A 20,892-nucleotide genomic window follows, 5' to 3' on the forward strand; every position below is an offset into this window, starting at 1 on the left:
AGGAGCAGCCCTGCGGTGACCCCGATCCCCGCCCTCACGCCCCTTACGGCACCCCCCGACGCCCGCGCACACACAGAGCTCCCCGTCCGTCCACACAGCCTGTCCCGAGCACGGCAGCATCTGGCCGGGGCCTGGGGTCTGGCTGTGCTCACGGGGCACAGGGCATCTGACGTCCCCCGTGCAGGACTCTGTGTGCAGGCCGTGCGCAGGTGCGCGCTGGCCTTTGCCCGGTTCCCGGTCAGGCGCCCCGTGGGGTCCCCTAAGGGAGGGAGCCCCAGAGCAGCTGTGCTCCCACCACGAACACCTGGTGCCAGGAGCGTCTTCTGCTCTGATATTTGGCCTCTGCCCCCGGCTCCTGACACGGAGCCCCCAAGTCCCTTGGAATCTCCTGGGGGGACGGGAGCCTGTTTGGTCGTGGATGGGGCTGTCCTTAAAGAGCCCACGCCATGGTTACTGAGCTAGAACTTTCAGCCCCCCAGCATTCTCTGCAGAGGGCGAGGGCAGAGGTGGAGGGAAGCCTCGATCATGCCCATGGGATGAAATCTCTGAAACATCCCCTAAGGGAGCAGGTTCAGGGGCCTTCCAAGTTAGGGAACAAATCCGCCGTACCAGGACAGAGATGCACCCCAACTCCATGGGGACAGACTGCTGCACTAGGGAGCCCCCGACGCCTCACCCTGATGCCTCTTCACCAGGCTGCTCATCTGTACCCCTCATCATACCCTTCATAAGGAACACTTTATAATGAACTGGTGTTTCCCTGAGTCCCGTGGGCTGCTGAGCAAACTGCAGAACTCGAGAGGGGGTCGTGGGAACCCCCAGAATCCAGAGTTGGTCAGACGGACACACAGGTGACAGCCTCGGACTCGGGCCTGGCGTGTGAAATGAGGGCGGCCCTGTGGGTTCAGCACCCCCCCCCGTGCTGACTCCAGGCAGAAGGGCTCAGAACTGGATGAACTGCAGGACGCCCAGATCAAAGCCCACACGTGTGCCGAAAGAGGCCTCCGTGCGCCGGGAAAGGAAGCAGAGACTGTCCTTTTCACGGATCAGCCGTTTGCCCCTTTCTGTGTTCAGAGAAGCGGGTCCACTGATCTCGGGCGCGCAGGCTCCCGAGAAGCATGTCTCCGGCAAGAACAAGGGCCGTGTCGCAATGACGAGAGAGAAGAAGGGGTGTGAGGGCGGAGCTGATCTGGGGACAGGAGGTCCTCACACGACACAGCCGCCCACAGAGGCACAAAGGCCACGGCCCCCGGCCCACAGCTCCCCAGGGAAACCCCGCAGTCACTCAGCATCGGGAGCCGCACCCTCACCGACGGAACAGGCAGAAGCTGCCAGAACGCCGGGACCTGGACACGCTCGGAACCCAGGGAGCAAGCTGACACTCAAGGGCTGGACGGCCTTCAAGTGCGCGTTTACCAAGACGACCACCCTCAGCCCAGAAAACAAGTCTCAGTATATCTGGAAGCACTGAGACCAGACAGAGCACCCCTGCCCACGACAGAACTAAACTGGAAATCAGTAACCAAAACATGTCTAAACAAGGTGCAGGAGCTGAAAATCAAAACAACGAAATTCTAAATAACACATCAGCCAAAGGAGAAGTTACAAGACAAACACAAATGTAGTTTGCACTGAATGAGAAGGGGAAAAAAAAAAAAACCACAAAAAAACCCAAAAACCAACACATCAACAATGTTTGGGATGCCCGTCAAGCAGCGCCTGGAAGGAAGTTCACAGCATTACGTGCTTCCGTGAGCAAAGCAGAAAGGCTGAGTGCACAAAGCTGCCTCGTTAAGAAACTGCAAGGAGAACAGTTAGCCCTAAAGGGAGCAGAAGAGAGGAAACAATAAAGACGGGAAATCGATGCGATAGGAAATCATTACAAAAAAGTTAGCAAAACTAAAAGCTAGTTCTCAGAAAAGATCAGGAAAATAAAAAAACTTCTGGCCAAGCTGACTGAGGACAAGGACAGAAGACACAAATGCCAACATCAGAAGTGGCAGAGGGACGTCAGTCAGTACAGACCCTAAACGTGTGGAATCTTATCAACAACGTGTGTCAATAAATTCACCAAGTCACGGGAGCTGGGCACACACTTGAAAGACGGGAACTACCCCATCAAACGCAATGTCCACAACCTTCCCAGGGAGAGAATGTCCAACCCCAATGCTTCACCGTGAATTCTGCCAACGTTTAACGTAGAACACCAGCCCAGTTCTAAACACGTGGCTCCAGAAAAGAGGGCAATAGCCCAACCAATTCTGTGAGGCCAGGCCACCCTGCTACCGAACCAGAGAACTCACTAGACAAGGCATCTCTAGATGGGCGTCTTTCCGGAGCCTGGATTTAAACCCTAACAAAACACAAGCAATCAGGATCCAAAAGCACGTAAGCAGGAAGAGACAGGATTTATGATGAAATGGGATTCATCCAAAGACGCAAGACGGCTCGAGGGAAGAAGAAAAACCACAGGAGCCCTCAGTACGTGCAGAAAAGCACTGGGCAAATTTCAACACGCCTTCGAGATTTCACACAGTACAAGGGCTCTCAGCAAACTAGGTTCCTCAAACCTGGTAAAGGACACAGGAGCAGCTGCAGCCCCCACACTGCGCCTGCGGGGAGCGACGCGCCCTAAGGCCGGGGAGGAGGGCTGTGCCGCTCCCACACCCTGAGACAACGTCCTCAGGGAGGCCTGGCCAGCACAGTGAACAGGGCAGGAAAGAGGATACAAGACACACAGATTACAGAGGAAACGGGGACACCCTCTTTATCTCTGGAGGACGTGATCGTCTATTAGAAACTCCTAAGGAACCTGAAAAAGTGATCTGATGAGTATGTTTCGTCCAAAGTCAACACACAAAAATCAACAGTACTTCTGTACACTTCAAGGAACAGCCGTAAACTGCAGTAAAATAACGCTACTGACGGTATCATCAAAGATAGGAAACACTGGGTTATGCCCAAGTATTCATACGTTTGATGAAAGATGAACATGACAAAACGGTACTGAGAGAAATTAACGATGACTTGAAGTCTGAGAAATGCCGGGGTCATAAGCCCGCAGACTCGACGTTGGAAAGGCGTGGGCTGTCCCCAAATCCACCTGCGCACGCAGACGAGCACAAGCCGGATCCCAGCAGGCCACCTGCGCACGCAGACGAGCACAAGCCGGATCCCAGCAGGCCACCTGCGCACGCAGACGAGCACAAGCCGGATCCCAGCAGGCCACCTGCGCACGCAGACGAGCACAAGCCGGATCCCAGCAGGCCACCTGCGCACGCAGACGAGCACAAGCCGGATCCCAGCAGGCCACCTGCGCACGCAGACGAGCACAAGCCGGATCCCAGCAGGCTTCTTGCGCAGACGTGCGGAGGTGATTCTGAAGTTCACGTGGGAATGCAGAGACACCAGAACAGTCTCAGCACTTGAGAAGCAGAGAGAAGCAGGAAAATCGGCACTGCCTGAAACGAACACAGCAGTGAAGCTACAGCAGCGGGGCCGTGCTGTCCCGCTGTGACAGACAACCCGTCACCGACACCCAAGAGCGTCCAGGGACAGACTCACGTACGGCAATTCCCGTCGGAAGAAGGTGCCGAGGCAAGTCAGCGGGAGGACGAGGTGCCCAACGAGTGGGTCTGGGGCCACTGGACACCGTGTGCAGAGATGCACCTTCCCTCCTACCCCACATGTGCCAGGACCCAACTCAGAGTGGAGCACAGACCTGAAGGGAAGAGTTACCCGAATCGGCCTTTAGAAGAAAACACAGGAGAAAAAGCCTACTGGCTTGGATTTTCCAGCACTTCTCACCAAGGATACAAATGCATAAACCAAGTGGGGGATCTGAGAGCTGGACACAATCAAAATGAAAAACGCTTGCAATTCCAAAGACTGTTACGAGAGCAGAACGACGAGCGAGCACGGGGAGACAGCGTCTGCTGCACGCACCTCTGACAAAGGACTGGGGTCCAGAGTGCATGCAAAGCACACATGACTCACTAGTAAGAAAACACCAGATTTCTAAACGGGCAAATGATCTGAACAGGCGCGTCATCAAAGAAGACATACAATGACAAATGGGCACATTTAAAAGATGCTCACTCAGTACTGTCCGTCATTAGAAATGTGCAAATTAAAACAAGTTATCTCCATATACCCAATAGGATAGAGCTGTGGTCTGAATGTTTGTGTCCCCCCCCCCGCCCCCGCCCGAGGTGATGGCATTAGGAGGTGGAGCCTTTGGGAGGCGATGAGGTCATGAAGGTGGCGCCCTATGAACGGGATTAGTGTCCTTAGAAAAGGGACTCCAGAGAGCTCCCTCACCGCTTCTTGCGGGTGAGGACACAGCAAGAAACTTCTGTACCCCAGAGGACAGCCCGCACCAGAACCAGCCCTGCTGACACCTTGATCTGGGACATCCAGCCTCCAGAACTAGGAGAAGCAAACTTCTGTTGTTTATAAGCCACCCAGTCTGCAGGATTTGGTACATCAGCCTGAACCAAGACAAATGGCTACAGTGAGAGAGAGAAAAGCAAGCGTGCAGAGGACGTGGAGAGACGGGAACCCACACGTGCGGGTGGGGACGCAAGATGGTGCAGCTGCCGTGGAAGTCAGCTGGGTGGCCCCTCCGTCAGTCAAACACAGAATTACCACATGACCCAGCAATTCCACTCCTAGGTACGTGTACACACACACACACACACCACCGCCGCCCCCCAGCCAAAAGAACTGAAAACGGGGCCTCACGCAAACACTCATAGTCAAATGTTCACAGTAGCACTGCTCACAACAGCCAAAAGGTGGAAACCACCCGAACGCCCATCTATGGGTGAGTGAATAAGCAGAACGGGGTCCAAGCACCTAATGGAATATGACCCAGCCATGAGAAGGAGTGAAGCTCTGACACGTGGACCACGTGGATGGACCTTGAGGACATGACGCCAAGTAAAGGAAAGAAGCCAGACACAGGACAATTCGTGTATTGGTTCCATTAATATGAAAGCTTTAGAACAGGCAAATCCACAGAGACAAGAAGCAGAGGAGCGGTGTCAGGGGCTGGGGGAGGGGGAACGCAGTGATGCCAAGGGGCCCAGAGCGTCTTTTGGGGTGATGAGAGTGCTCTGTAACTAGACAGCGGTAAGGGTCGTGCAACACTGTGTATGTAATAAGGGCCCCTAAATTTTAGATTTTAGAATGGCTAACGTGCTGACAGACTTTTATGTGAATTTTACCACAATTAAAAAAAATAAGTACCTACTTCTATTTACGTGAAGTTCTAGGAAACTCTAATCCACAGTGACAGAAAGTAGACCAGTGGGGGCCTGGGGCTGGGCCAGGATGGACTGGAAAGAAGCCAATTTTGGGGGACGCTGGAAATGCTTCTCATCTCGACTGTCTGCCTAGCTTCACAGGGATTCACACACATCAAAGCTCACTAAATGTACACAGTAAACATCTACTGTTTACCTCACATCAGTTATACCTCAAGAGAGCTGCCAAAAGAAGAAAAAGATGCTGATGAGAAACAAATACATAACCAGGGATTGAACATCATCATTAGGGAAATGAGACACGAAGCCACAGTAAGCGACCTCTGCACAGGCACCAGCTCGGCTACAGCTAAGAAGCATCAACACCAAGTGCTGGCAGCTTACGGAGCAACTGGCGTCTCACACACTGCTGGCTGGACACACACAGCGGACAGTCACGCTGGAAGACGGTTTTACAGCTTCTTATAAAATTAAAGATAGAGTCACCAGATGACCAAGCAATTCAACTCTGCAGCATGTCTCACCTCAGAGAACTTGCAAAGGTGTCGCACAAATCCCGTGTACAGACAACAGTTTTATTCATGAGACGAAACTGGGAACAACCTTTCATCCACCAGTAAACAGATACACCGAGGGACGTGTGCACAGAATGCTACTTAGCAGTAAATGCTAAGGACGAACATTGACGATTAGGCTGGGTGAAAGAGCCAGAAGAACCCAAGACAACCACCACATGATCCCACTCACGTGAAATTCTAGAAAAGGCAAAACAGCAGCACCATAGGGCCAGGGAGTGACGGTGAGGTAGGCCAGGACCTGGGACGCTTTGCTGCAGGGCTTGCACCTGGACACACCTCTCCTCCAGCAGCAGATACAAAGAAACTACAAGGGGCTAAACATAACCGCACACACGTGCAGCTGGGCAAATTATGAACAAGACACAAAAAAGTCAGAACCTAACTGTCACTTCTGCGGTGCCAGGAGCAAAGCAGGGTCCTGCACCCATGACCCCTGTACACGGCACCACCACGGGGGTGGGCAGATGCCCAAGCCACGCCCTCTGGCCCAACCCACTGATCAAGGAGGCCAAGGGACATCCCTGGGGGATTAGCGTTCCCTACCTTGCCAGTGATGTGGATCCACAGGGGTGAACTTTTATCAAATTCTGTCAAACTGTATACTTAGAACTGGGGAGTGTTACTCTGTGTCCATTATATCTCAATAAAGCTGACTGAAAAATAATTGTTCAATTCAAGAAGCTGGAAAGAAGTGACAACAGAAAAAATGTAAGAAAGTAACAAAAATGAAAGCAGAGGTTCATGAAGGAGATGAACAAAAAATTAAAGTACTCAATGAAGTTGATAGATCTTATCTGAAAAAATATAAGTTAACCTCTAGCATGACTAGTCAAAAGGAATCTGAGATAAATAACCCTACGAAGACAAAGGGTCAAATGTGCAGACTTGATGTTCTTGGATTGAAAGAATCAATACTGCCAAAATGAATATACTACCCAAGGCAATCTCAGATTCAATGCAAACCCTAGCAATTTACCAATGGCATTTTTCATAGAACTAGAAGAAAAAAAATTTTAATTTATATGGAAACACAAAGACCCCCAAATAACCAAAGCAATCTTGAGAAGAAAAACAGAGCTGGAGTAATCAGGCTCCCTGGCTTTGGACTACACTACAAAGCTACAGTAATCATAACAGTATGGTTCTGGCATAAAAACATTCAACGGAACAGGATAGAAAGCCCAGAGATAAACCCATGCACCTATGGTCAATTAACCTACGACAAAGGAGGCAAGAATATACAATGGAGAAAAGACAGTCTCTTCAATAAGTGGTGCTGGGAAAGTTGGACAGCTACATGTAAAAGAAAGAAATTAGAACACTGTGTAATACCGTACACAAAAAAACCTCAAAATGGATTAAAGACCTAAATGTAAGACTGGATATTATAAAACTCTTACAGGAAAACAAAGACAGACACTCTGACATAAATCACAGCAGTATCTTTTTGAACCTAGCTCCCAGTGTAATGAAAATAAAAACAAAAATAAACAAATGGGACCTAATTAAACTTACAAGCTTTTGCATAGCAAAGGAAATCATCAAAACAAAAAGACAACACACAGAGTGGGAGAAAACATTTGCAAACGAAGCAACTGACAAAGGATTTATCTCCAAAATATACAAACAGCTCATGCAGCTCAGTATGAAAGAAAACAAGCCAACTGAAAACTGGGCAGAAGATCTAAATAGACACTTCTCCATAGAAGACATACAAATGGCCAAAAAGCACATGAAAAGATGCTCAACACTGCTAACTATCAGAGAAATGTAAATCAAAACTACAACGAGGTATCACCTCACACTGGTCAGAATGGCAACTGTTAAAAAATGTACAAGCAGTAAATGCTGGGGAGGGTGTGGAGAAAAGGGAACCCTCCTACACTGCCGGTGGGAATGTAAGTTGGTGCAGCCACCGTGGAGAAGAGTGTGGAGGTTCCTCAGAAACCTAAAAACAGAGTTGCCAAGTGATCCAGCTAACCCACTCCAGGGCATATATCCAAAGAAAACCATAATTTGAAAAGATAAACGCACCCCAATGTTCGTTACAGCACTATTTACAATAGCCAAGACATGGAAGCAACCTAAATGTCCATCAACAGGTGAACGGATAAAGATGTGGTACATACGTACAATGGAATACGACTCAGCCATCAAAGAGAATGAAATCATGCCATTTGCAGCCACATGGATGGACCTAGAGATGATCATACTAAGTGAACTAAGTCAGACAGGGAAGACAAATATCATATGATATCACTTATATGTGGAATCTAAAAAAATGATACAAATGAACTTATTAACAAAACAGAAACAGACTCACAAACTTAGAAAGCAAACTTATGGCACCAAAGGGGAAAGGCAACGGGGAGGGATAAAATAGGGGTCTGGAGTTAACATATACACCCTACTACATACAAGACAGATAATCAACAAGGACCTACTGTATAGCACAGGGTACTCTACTCAATATCGTGTAATAACCTAAGTGGGAAAAAAATTCTGAAATAGAAATAGATATATGTATAAGTGAATCACTTTGCTGTACACCTGAAACTAACACAACATTGTATATCAACTATACTCCAAAAGAAAACAAAAATTTTAAAAGAATCATACGAGAAGATAAGGAAAAGCTTTAGATAATACATTTATAATCATGCCAACGATTGTTTTAGAAAAAAGCATAAATGACCAAAAGTGATCCCAGAAATTAAAACCCTTAATAAAGCAGTAACATTAAAGGAAATTAAAACTCAAAGAGGAAAATGTGGAGGAAAGCGATCACGGCGGAGGAAGAGGAGGACATGGAACTCACATCCTCCCACAAATACAAGAACAACCCACCTGCGTGCGGAACAGCTCTCACCGGACGCCTACTGCACGCTGGCAGGAGACCTCAGACTTCAGAAAGGGCAAGAAAATCTCCACGGAACCAGGCAGGGCAAAACAAAGAAGAGAAAAAGAGAGAGAGAGAAAGGAATGGGGACAGGACCTGGGCCCAAGGGAGGGAGCTGTGGAAGAGGAAAGGTTCCTGCGCCCTGGAGAGTGCCCTCGCCGGCAGGGAGATCAGCGTGGACCAAGGGGGAGCTTCAGGGCCTCAGAGAGAGCACAACAACAGGTCTGAGAAAGGCAACGCAGACAGTGACCTGCACATACGGTGGTCACTGCTGCCCTGTGCTCCCCAGACTGAGACACCCGTCCACTGGGGCGGGTGGGGGCTGGGTGCTGAAGCTTGGGCTTCAGAGGTCAGACCCGGGGAGAGGACGGGGGTTGGCTGCGTGGAGACATCCTGAAGGGGCTGGAGTGTGGCCATGGAGGGTGTACGTGGAAGAAGCCTGGGTCCCCCCAGAGAGGCAAGGCACGATTGTTGGGGGATGTGCAAGGGGAACGGCGGGACCACTGAAGAAGCTTCTCTCCCCAAGCGCGCACGCTCTCAGGCAACAGCACACCGCCTACACGAGCCCCGGGGTGGGCGTGAGCCACCGCTGCTGCGAGAGATGAGGGAGCAGGCAACAATCACTGCCCCTGCCATCCTGGGAGCAGGCCGGCTGCCACTGTGCCTAAGAGACCAGCGAGCAGGTGCTAATCACTGTCCCTGCCCGGCGAGGGCCTTGGGAGCGCGCGCGGGCCACCGCCCCTGCGGAGAGACCTGTCAGCAAGCGTCAATCACTGCCCCTGATGGTAGGGGCCCCGGGAGTGCGCACGGGCTGCCGGCCCCTGCCCACCCCTATTACGGGGGTAACAGCAAGCACACGCTGAGGAAAGAGGTGGCAAGCATGCAAACTAAAAGCTGCCCTTGTGCCCAAAATATTACGGGGCAGGGTCCCACATAAAATAGCCTCCCAAGACTACAACACGTAATTGTTTCTCCTAAACTCACAGAGTAAGAGAAACGTTAAGTACAAGAAGCAGAGAAACCACTCGCAGTTAACAGACCAAGAGAATTCCCCTGAAGGGACAGACAACGGAACAGACCGCTTCATTCTAACAGACACGAGTTAAAGAGGGGGCAGTAAACACCCTGGAGGAGGAGGGGTCCAGACGGCGCACAGGAGGAGGCGGAGTTCGCGTCTCCTCACAACGGGGCGCCGGCCAGGTGCCGGTGGGGCCTCAGACATCTAAAGGGAAGGGAGGGATCCCCAAGCAACTGGGCAGGACGTGGAGGGGAAGGAGGAGGGGAGGAAAAGTGGAGGTGGGATGGGACCAGCACCCTCGGGGCGGGGAGGGGTTCCCACATGGGAGGGGGATCAGGGGGTCAGAGGGGAGCGTGGCCGGCGTCTCCCCCGCCCTGGCGAGCCTGCCGGGGGTCCTGGGCCTACCCCTCAGCCCTCCAGGGCCCCTCCCGCTGTGCTGGGCCTAAGCCCCGCCCCTCAGGCCTCTTCCAGCCCCTTTTTTCTTTTTTCTGCTGTCGTGGTTCTGTTTTGCCTTGTTGTTGTTGTTTTATTTTTAATTTTACAATATTTTTATTTTTCGAATTTTATTTTAGTTTTTATTCTTTCTTATTGCCCTGCTTTGCCTTTTTTTTTTTTTTTCAGTGCCGTGTGGCTTGTGGGATCCCGATTCCGAGGCCGGGGGTCGGGCCTCAGCTCCTGTGGTAGGATCACCAAGTCCAAACCGCTGGACTAACAGAGAACCTCAGGCCCCAGGGAATGTCAGGCAGTGTGAGGCCACGACCGCAGGGGGACCGCGGGCCACGTCCCCACGCGCATACACCCACCTTGGCCACTCTGCCCATGTCCCCCATGGTGGCCCTCTCGTGCGGGAACTGGGCGAAAGTCCTCTCGATCTTGGCGATGATGGCGTCTACGTTCACCGCGTCCTGCGGGCGGCCTCGGGGGAAGTAGAACGTGGGGATGCTCAGGCTGGCAGCGGGCGGCAGGGGCTGTTCCTTCCTCGTCTGGACCTGAGAGAGAGAGCAGTGAGGACCCAGCACGGTGAGCACCTGCTTCCCGCCGGTGCGTACTGAGCAGAGGCGGGCTGGACCAGAGCGGCTGCCCCGAGCCCAGCGAACCCGACTGTGGACAGAACGCCCAGACCATCACCGGGCTGACTGCAGACACGGGAGGTGACGGGCCCGTGGCGGAGCGCCACACACACGGCCCTGCTTCCCCGATCCTGCCTCGGGTGTGACCCCTCAGGACAAGGACGGCTGCTGAGAGAACCTGCCCTCCTGCCCTCCCGGGAGGCCAAGGTCGGCACAGGCGGGCTGTCCCCTCGTTTGCGTCTCGCGCCTGGAACCGCCTGTCCCCACACCGCCCTTCCCTGTGGACGGGATGTGAGGCCAGCCCCGTGGCTGGGCACGGCCCTCAGAAAGCACCACAGCCCCGAGGGCTCAGCATCCTGGCACAGGGAGCGCCCGGAAGCCATCCTGGAGCCACACCGCGCCTTCCAAACGGCAGTGTCAGGATGTCTGCCCGGTGGCCGACGGGGTGACCCGTGAGCTCGGTGCAGTCACAGGTCAGAAGCGTGCACCACGCATGCAAAGGAGGGTTGCGTTCGCCAATGCCCCTGAGTAGACGGGACCAGTCAGTGGAACCACTCAGGAAGCACCTGCTGGGAGTGGACGCGCTGGGACTGGGCAGGTCTGGGGAGGCCGGGAGGGTGGCTGCACGCGGTGAGGCTTGCTGTCCCTGGACTGTGGGGCACTGTCCCCCTGCAGGATGTGCAGTGTGCCTCTGCGCTGACCCGGGAAGGCCTCCTAGGTGCCAGAAACAGCTGCCCCGAGTCACGGCCTGTAATGCCCATGGAGACTCACGCATCCGGGCATCCCTGATGGGCAGGGACAGGGAAGCACAGTCCAGCCCACGGCCCACCTCCTGGACACACCCCAGATTCCCTGTGGTTGGGGACACGAGGACACACCGTGACGCAGCAGAAAGAGCCCAGGGTCCTGGTGGGAAGCGCTGGAGCGAGGGATGAGCACCCAAGGCCTCAGGCCATGGGACCGGCGGGGGACGGGGAGTGACCAGGTGTTCCAGAGAGGGGATGGCGAGAGGTACGCCCGCCAACGAGGTCTGGGAAACTCAGCGCACCCAGGGCACTAGGGACACACGGAGCCCACGGCCCCTGGGCATCCAGAGACACACGTGGAAAAGCAGATGGAAGGCAAACGCAGGAGAGGGGCTCACAGGTAGCACCGCCCCTCCAGGGGTGGTTACGTCCAGGGGGTTGGGCCGGGCAGCCAGGCCCGCACAGCCAAGGACGGGGTGCAGTGGCGGTGTGCTCACGGCGGGGTGCCCCCGTCCCAGCTGCCCCAACCAGGCTCACACAGCACAGCTCCACGCCCACAAGCACCAGGGGCCCCGCCACCAACCTGCAGCCGAGACACAGCACACGGCCCTCAGGAGTCACGCTGTGCACTGATTCTAACGTTGTGAGCGGACGTCACTCCTACAGCCTGCAACTCAGGCCGCTTCTCCACCCGCAACACAGCAGGAGACAGCAGGCATCCCCCTCAGTCACACCTCGGGACTTTCCGCGACCCCTCGGTCACATCAGGGACCTCCCGCGTCCCCTCGGTCACACCTCGGGATGTCCCACGACCCCTCGGTCACATCAGGGACCTCCCGCGTCCCCTGGGTCACACCTCGGGACGTCCCGCGACCCCTCGGTCACATCAGGGACATCCCGCGTCTCCTCAGTCACATAAGGGACCTCCCGCGTCCCCTGGGTCACACCTCGGGACGTCCCGCGACCCCTCGGTCACATCAGGGACATCCCGCGTCCCCTCGGTCACACCTCGGGACGTCCCCTGTCCCGTCAGCCACATAGGGGATGTCCCGCGTCCCCTTCTGTCACGTCGCGGATGCCCCACGTCTCCTGTGTTTCCTGAGGCCCCAGCTGAGGAGGCAGCTGTTCAGTGCTTGGCGACCTTGCACGGGACAGTGACCGTACCAAGAGGAGGTGGAGACGTCATGAGTCGGCTGTACCAGGTCCGTGTGGCAGCCTGGGGACACTGGGCAACGAGCTCTGTGATCACCACGGGGCCAACACAATCCTGAGGGGCTGCGTTCAGACTTGGCTCAGTCCTGAGAGGCGAGCGGGAGATGGGAGGCGCCCGGAAGGGAAGGAGAGGCGCAGCAGGCCGCCCTGAGGACCGGCATGGCCACGGGCTGGGGCAGCGACAGCACGGGGATGGGGTGGGGAGACGGCAGGAGGCGGGAGGACAGGCCCCGGAGGAGCCCCTGCCCCGGGAGGGGCCGCGGGACGCCTAACGTTCCATTCAGACTCGGCCCTGTCGGCGCCCAGGGACAGAGGCTGACCCCCTCCTCCCAGCCCTAGGACGTCCTGGCTCTGGGATTTGGTTTCGGGGCAGAGCTGCTGGGCTGTGATGCCCACCTACGGCGGCAAAGAACAGCCGCAAGGGAAGCAAGACCCAGCGCCGGTCCCGAGGACGGAGAGATTCGAGGGTTCACGCGTCACCTGGGGACGCCCAGGCTTCACCTGGGGAATGTTTCCTCCGGTTTCCCTCCTCTGGGCGGGTTCAGTTTTCCTCGCCTGTGTTTGGAGGGCAGGATGGAGCGCAGGCCCCATGTCCTGGGCTGTCACCTGTAGCAGCTCATGGCTCACGCGTGTGGAAAGGGCTGCTGGCTTGCACTGACGCCTCTGGCATCCTCCGCGGCGCGGCGGCACTCAGCGCCGGGTGCCACCATCGCCCACCGCCGAAGCAGCTGGGCCGGCTGGTCCCAGGGCAGGCACCCCACCTGCCAAGCCACGGCCGCAGACACATACAGACAAGGTGCCGCTCAACAACACGCGCTATTTTCTCCGCTGTCAGGATGGGGACGCCGCCCTCACCAGCCACCGGGAAGCGAAGGGAAATGAAGCCGCCAAGGACACGGCGGAATGGAGCCTCGCCTCCTGAGAGCAGGGAGCTCTCCCCACGTCACCAGCTCCGTGGCGCCTGCCCCACGGTCACCTCGTAGGCCCCTCCCAGGAGAACTGGGCTCAGGCAGGAAGCAACGCGCTCCCAAATGGAAGGTCTGAATTGCAGGATGGGACGAAGGGCAAGGAACATGGTGCCTACATGGGTAAATCCACGCACACGCCCTCCACGTACATCGGTAATGAGAATATTGCTCTACCTCTCTTTAAAGACTCTCTCAGGACAACAACATGAAATGAGAGGCTGCCGGCAGTGAAGGGTTTGAAGGTTTTGAGCTGGAGGGTAAAGATACTCACTCTGTACCTAAAGAAACGAAGTCACTGACCTTGTAAGATGAGCAGTAAGCTAGTATTAAGTGCTCCGGCGAGGGAAAGATAAAAAAGAGGGAAAGGAGAGCATAAAAAGAAACATAAATAAGACCGTGAAAATAAATCAGAATGGATTAATAGTCCTTATAAATGTAAATGGATGAAATGTTCCAATTAAAAAACAAAGATCAGACGGAAAAAAGAAAGTAAGACTGACTTACAGGAAACACGTGTAAGATATAAGGACACAGAAGTGGAAAACTTTTAACAAGTGGAAAAAGATATAGCAGCCAACAGTGACAAAAAGAAGGCTGGCATCGTCAGATTCATGCCCAGATAGGGTAGAAACTCTGGATGTGACAGACATGGTCAGGACACCACACTGGGCGTCCATCACGGGAAGCTCTGCCGACCCGGAGCTGACCGCTGCCCCAGCACAGCCTCGGCGCCCACCAAGCCAAGGTGCTGGGGAAATGCAGGGACGCGGCACAGAGGCAGGCCAGGCCCGCTCCCCCGCCACCCCTGACGGACCACCGGATGATGGAAAAACAAACAGCTGGGCACGGACACGAGAGATTTACAGTGTAATCTCTGGGACATAAATAGAGCGCGGCCGGCACAGCTGCGGGACACACGTTCTTTTCCAGCACACAGGGCGCTGTTGGGAGCCGGCCACCTCCAGGCCCCAAACAGGCCTTAGCAGAGCCGGAGGGGACCACGGGGGCTGTTTCCTGAGCTACCTGCGTCCAGGCTGGACGTCCACAATGAAAGCGGACGTGGCACAAATACGTATGTGTGTTTGTGTGTGTGTGTGTGTGTGTGAGACAGACAGACACACAGGGAGGATTCTCAAGCAGGGCTGAAGCCTCTCAGAAGCCAACACAGCAGGTGGGGCACTCGGCTCCCAGAGCAGGGCAGCTTCCCTCCCAGCGACACGCCTGACGCCCGCCTCCCGGCTGTCACCCGGGCACCGGTCAAGATGACACCTGCTCGCAAAGAGCTATTTCTGTCGCCCGCACGGACACCAGCGCTGCCTGACTCATCACGATTCCAGACATCACGGAGACGCCCGGGGCCCCCAGAACACAGGCGGGCTGAAAACTCGGCCTCATGGGAAAGCACGGCCATCCCTGCGCAGCGGCAGGGGCCCCGGGAGGTGGGCCCGCACAAGCAAGCGCCCAGGCCAGCCTTCTCTAAACGCAGTCTCGCACGGCCAGCGCCCCGTCGGGCAGACGCACTAGCTGGGGTGGCGGAAACGACCGTGGCTCCGACTCTGCCAGGGCAGGATGCAGGGCAAGTGCGGCACAGCCCGGGGGCAGCATCCAGCGGGCCGGCCCCATCCGAGCCGAGACCCAGGGGCAGCGGCCAAGCCCGGCGGGCGGCGCAGGGACACAGGCGGGCATGGCGCCCACCAGAGTCCACCGCTGGGCTGGGAGGCCCTGCAGGCCGGAGCTGCTTCTCCTCCGACCCCAGGGCCCCTCCCCACCGGCTGGCGGCAGGCTCCCCGGCTAGACCTGCCAAGGGCCCGCTGGACGGACAGCAAGAGTCCAAATGTGAAAGTTTAAAGCAGAGGCGCCAAAACAAAGATGAGAACGGCTGGCCCTGCGCGTGGGTTTGTTCATAAGTCCTCTAGCCACCACAGGAGAGGGACCGGCGTCGAGAGGCCACATGAGCCACGGAGGTTTCCAGGGGAGAAAAGGTGGCTGGAGAGCCAAGTCTCAGACCCACGAGGAGCTGGGCTGAGCAGGGCGGCTGCCGTGAGGGGACAGGCCGGGGCTCCACGTCCACGAGGCAGGGTCCTGAGACGTCGGCTGGGTCTGCACCCCCGGCCAGAGGACGCTGGGGCCCCACAGGGCCGGAAGGCAGGGCTGGGGGCATGGACGGGACGGGGGGGCGGCGTGAGGGGTCACATCCGTGGGCTCAGGGACCCGGGAGCCCACGTCCGACCCCTGGGTCCTGGGAGCATGGGTCAAGGGGGTACTCAGGGCCCACCCTGCGCGGGGCCGTGACCCCGCGCGGTGTCTGAGACGGTCAGAGTCCCCAGGCCAGGCTGTCGCCGTGTGGAGGAGAGATCAGGTCAACACCCAGCACTGTCCCCCGGGGGCGGCTGCGCTGGGTTCTTGGTGCCCCGTGCATCCACCTGAAGGACCCCACGGGGCAGCTGGACGGGCGTGAGCGGGACCAGAGCACGGTGACAGCGGAGGAGAGCGTGTGCAGAGCCCGAGAGTCAAGCGCCGGGGGACGGAGCGTCAGGACCCGGCTTGGACAGGGTGGGCAGCACGGCCATAGCGGGCCCTTGAGGGCTTGTGACGAAGTCTGAGGGACGTCGCAGTGGATGACCTGGGGGCCTTGGGGCTGCTCAGAGCGCGCAAGGCGCGGGCGCCGCAGGCAGGGCAGGCAGGCGGACACAGGCCGCAGGGGCAGGACAGCCTCCCACGCATGACACAGCCTCGCTGCACACCTTCCCTTGGCCCCGAAACCAGCGCGGACGCCCCAAGCTGGCAGCAGGGCCGGCATGTACGAAGCACCCCCCCATCCCTCCACAGTCCCCGTCTGCCCACAAGGCCAACCCCACCTCCCTCAGGCCATCCTCTCCGGCCACACCCCCATCTCCACATGCCCTCCTCCCCACACCTTCCCCAGCTGCCCTCCGCCCCATCATCTCCCCACGCCCCCCACCATCTCCTTCCACCCTCCCCCGATCTCCCCATGCCCTGAGGTCTGCCGACCACCCACGGCTCTGCACCGAGTCCACATTCAAACACCAAGGGGCGAAGGGAGCCAGGAAAACTCTCCTCCCGGACACTCCCCCGATGCCCGCCCCAAGAAGCACTCACTCCACGCAGTGCGTGCGGACGTTTGTGGGAAACGTCACGGGAACACATCTGCTGTAAGGTGAAACTTCTACCTCTTAAAGGCAACCGTGAATCGCGTATCCCAAAAAGTGATTCTGTAAGACCAACAGCCATCCTGGAACAACCAGGCTTTCATGAACAGTTCTGCGTGGAGCCAGGACCCCCCCCCAACCAAGATCAAGTCACAGCCGCCATGGGGGGAGAGGGAAGGGCTCCCCAATCCAGGGAACACCCCGGCGCAGCCTGTGTGCACCATGTGTGCGCCACGCACACAAACGGTAACCAGCAAACCTCAGACCTCCTCTCTGAAGAAGATCACCCTTAGCTGAGTCCACTTTAAGGTCTCCACGTTCAGATTCTAAACAGACTTTCCTTCTCCACAAGCAACAAACACACATGCATCAGCCACTTGCAGACAGAATTTCACAAGTTGAAGGATAGAGGTCAGACAGAAAAGTACCAGAAGCCCTGTAAAAGTTGAGACATGATCCCAGGAAAAAAATCCAGTTACACTACCAGCAAAAAGCAGGTCTTTTTTCCCACCCCAAACAGCCTGGCTTGATTCGATGTGATTTTTTTTTTGGCCATGAGATGACCTTTCACTCCTCGCCTGGGCGAAAATACAAGTGATTAATGTGCCGAATATCCGTGAGGCAGCAGAACCTCCACTTGCCGGAAGGTCCCAGGTGGCCATGGCTTTTCAACTCCATGGTCCCCTTACACGAATTTACAAAGCACACACGAGGCACAGACACGGGGTTTGCTTCTGTGCGCGCTGAGGAGAAGCACCGTGATGTTTACAAGCCGAGTCGTCACTGAAGCCGCGGAGAAGGGCGCTCCGGCTGGTACGTGCCTGCGATAAAGCCCTTAAAACAACACAGGCGCTCGCGGCAAACCGCGCTCTCCTTTCCAACAGCGCTGCGCTGTCATTACCCAGGGCGCCACACGCTCCAACGACACGGGGAGGCTCGCTGCGCACCTGCGGAGGGTCGAGTCCCGAAGCCTCCTACTGCCCGAGGTCGACACCTCCCCGCCTCGCGCAAGACGCACCACGACGTTGCCCCGCGCCGCGCCCGTGGTATCCGCTGCTAGAACTCCAGGAAAAGAGATGCCGGCGGCTCCCTTCACAGCGCTTTCCCTGACAAACTGCACGGGCACACCTGCTCTCTGCGCGCACGGGCGCTGTTCCAGGGGAGCCGCGCATGGGCGCAGGTGGAGCCCCCCGAGCCCAGGCAGCCCCCCACCCCGACCTCGCCAGAGGGGCGAGGGGCCCGCGGACGCAGCGGACCCGCCCGCCGCACCTGCTGGAAGGCCTTGAGCCTCTTCTTGAAGCGGGAGGGCAGCACGAAGTCGCAGCCGCGGGCCAGCGAGGCCAGCTCCTGCCGCAGGTCGGGGTCCTGGCGCAGGGACAGGTCCCGGAGCCGCATGTCGGCTCGCATGGGCCGCCGGGGCCCGGGCCGGGCGCGTTCGCGGGACTGGAGCTGCGGCTGGCCGGGGCCGGCGGGGTCGGGGTGGTCCGGGCGGCCGGGCTCAGCGCGCTCCATGCGTCGCTGGCCGGCGCTCTGGGGGCCGGGCCTCGGGCGCGCGCATTCCTCAGTCGGGGCCGGGCGGGCGCACGCGGCGGGGGCAGGGGAGGCGTGGCGGACGCGCGGCCCCTCCCGTGGCCCGGGCTGTGCTCCGTGGTGCTGGACGGAGCGCTGGACGCCCGCCCCGAGCTGGCCTGCTGCGCGCGGAGCTGCTCTCCCGCCGAGAGCCTCCCTCAGCTCAGCCTGTAGGCAGGCCGGCAAGGGCAGCGGACCTGGAGACGCCGCCTGCCGGCTCCTGGGAGGGTGGGCCTTCTCTCCGGACAAGGGCAGCCTGTCCAGGACTAAGCGGACCCTGCTACAGAGCCCGCGGCCGGCGTCCCGGCCGCGCCCGCCCAACAGCCCACGTGCGGCCCAAGAGCTGGTACGTCGGGAAAACGGCCCCAAACGAAGGGGGCACCCACCAGCCCTTCAGGAGTTGAGAAGATACACCTAACCGGCAGAGGATGCTCTGACGGCCTTTGTTTAAACTCGGGGTTGGGGTGGAATTCAGGGTCTTACTGCTCTCGCCCTGTCGTACACGGCTGTGTAGGGTGTAGTGGAACGCAGATGACATAGATGGTGTGAGTGGTGTGGAATACGACACAGACGATGCATACTGTCGTGTCATGTGAGCGATGAGAGCACGCGACTCAGCCCCTGACACGAGGATGAACCAGCAGCAGAGCCAGGCCCCCCCCTGGGTGGTCTTTTCCCCCACATACCGTCTAGATCAGGCCTGCATGTCCCACCCCTGAAATCCCAGGACCCCAGGAACGCCTGCTCCGGCCAAAGCTGACCTTCCCTGTCCCCTTCCCTCTGCCCCAGACAAAGATGTTGGGGAGATGACCTCTGGGGTCGAAAGGCACTTCACCCATCCACCTTCCTCCTTGTCTTTCTAATGGACTTTTTTTGGGGGGAGGGTAGCTTTTGTTTTACAGAGACGCTGGGCAGAAAGTACAGAGCTCCCGTGTGCTTCCCCTGCGGAGCCCAGGTTCCCTGTCACAAACACCCCGCACTGGGTGCTGCATCTGTTACAGCGATGAGCACACAGGATGACCCCATACTGATATGCTGCTATGAACAGAAGTCCACGGTTCCCCCTAGGGCACATCGTGGTGGTGCACATTCTGTGGGTCTGGACAAACGCACAGTGACGTGTGTCCACCATTACAGCATCACACAGCGCAGGGTCGCTGCCCTGGAGCCCCCTGGGCCCAGCCTGCCATTACAGCATCATGCAGCGCGGGGTCCCTGCCCTGGAGTCCCCTGGGCCCGGCCTGTTCATGTCCCTCCCCAACATTGACTTCTTACTGTGTCCATATTCTGTCCTAACCCTAGCTGGGATCTGCCCTTCCCGGCGTGTCCCCTAGCTGGGATCACAGGGCTGCAGCCTCTCAGACCCGCTTCCTCTTTCATTTGCACCAACACCCCGCCCCAAATTCCTCTTCAAACTCCTGTTCAGGGGGCTGCCCTCTCTCCTGTCCTTCCCCTCTGCCTCTTTCCCATCTCTTTACCCTATTTTGTCCTTCTTCCCATTCCCAGAACATCCTCAAAGATTCAGAGGTTGGCTGGCGACCCCTCTGGTTCTCCAGACACGCAGACGGGGCAGTGTATGCCCCGCAACGTGGCCACAGAACCAGCCTAGCTGGTGTAGGGCCACAGGGCCTAAGTTCTGCCCTGTCCAGACCTGGACACAACACGCAGGAAGGCCCCCAATACCACGCCCCGGGCAGGGACCAGGTTCAGGACAAACTTCTGATTTCACGGTGTCGGCAGCGGGTCATCAGTGGCTCAGGGAGACTTCCGGACCCAGGCGCAGCCCTGTCACTCCGCGCTACGTCTCTGCCACGAACAGCCACACCTGCAGGCTCACTCTCGTTCCCCCTCCCCTGCAAACCCCAGGGAAGAGGTGCTCCTCCTGTAGCTTGAAAAACTGTCCAGGTCCTCCACTGGGGGCCCCTTCTATGCTGCTCCTCCCAGGGGAAGGCAGAGCATGTGTCCTGCCCCAGACCTGGGCTTGTCCCTGTGCCTGGCCCTGGCCAACCAGCCCACGGGATGGCCGCAGGTCCCGTGCCGGCACAGACTGGGGAACACAGACTGCCGAGAACACAGGGGCTGCTAAGCCCAGGGGTGAGTTTTCACAGCAAAGCTCGGCGCTGCTGCACTGAGCGTGAGAGATGAGCACAAGGGCAGGTGGGGCAGCACAGGAACTACACACCTGGGCAGGCCCTGCCCGCAGGGCCTCCCGACTATACAGACTCTACCTTTCCAAGTCAGCTCTCAACTTTTCTGTTTAAGTTTCTGTAGCGATGCTGGTACACGTGCGTCAACTGCAGTGCTGAGGGGGCATGAAACCGACACCGAGAGAGTCCCCAAGACCCCTCATGTGTAGGTTACAATTTGGCTACAAACCAGAAATTTAATCCAAGTA

General features: G+C 57.2%; 1 protein-coding gene across 5 annotated transcripts in view; it reads right to left on the minus strand.

The window, feature by feature from the left end:
• Positions 1-20,892, minus strand: part of LOC137217870 (serine/threonine-protein phosphatase 2A regulatory subunit B'' subunit beta) — a 53,052-nt gene that overhangs the window by 18,529 nt on the left and 13,631 nt on the right. For 2 of the 5 annotated variants that reach the window (XM_067724870.1, XM_067724868.1), the window contains exon 2: positions 10,566-10,751. In XM_067724870.1, coding sequence (XP_067580971.1) covers positions 10,566-10,751 — 186 coding nt within the window. Of the gene's footprint in view, positions 1-10,565; positions 10,752-11,398; positions 11,609-17,875; positions 17,894-18,197; positions 18,466-20,892 lie in introns of those variants that run through there. The other 3 variants (XM_067724869.1, XM_067724872.1, XM_067724871.1) reach the window with 3 other exon arrangements.

This window comes from Pseudorca crassidens, chromosome Y, assembly GCF_039906515.1.
Source record: "Pseudorca crassidens isolate mPseCra1 chromosome Y, mPseCra1.hap1, whole genome shotgun sequence".
Classification (NCBI taxonomy): domain Eukaryota; kingdom Metazoa; phylum Chordata; class Mammalia; order Artiodactyla; family Delphinidae; genus Pseudorca; species Pseudorca crassidens.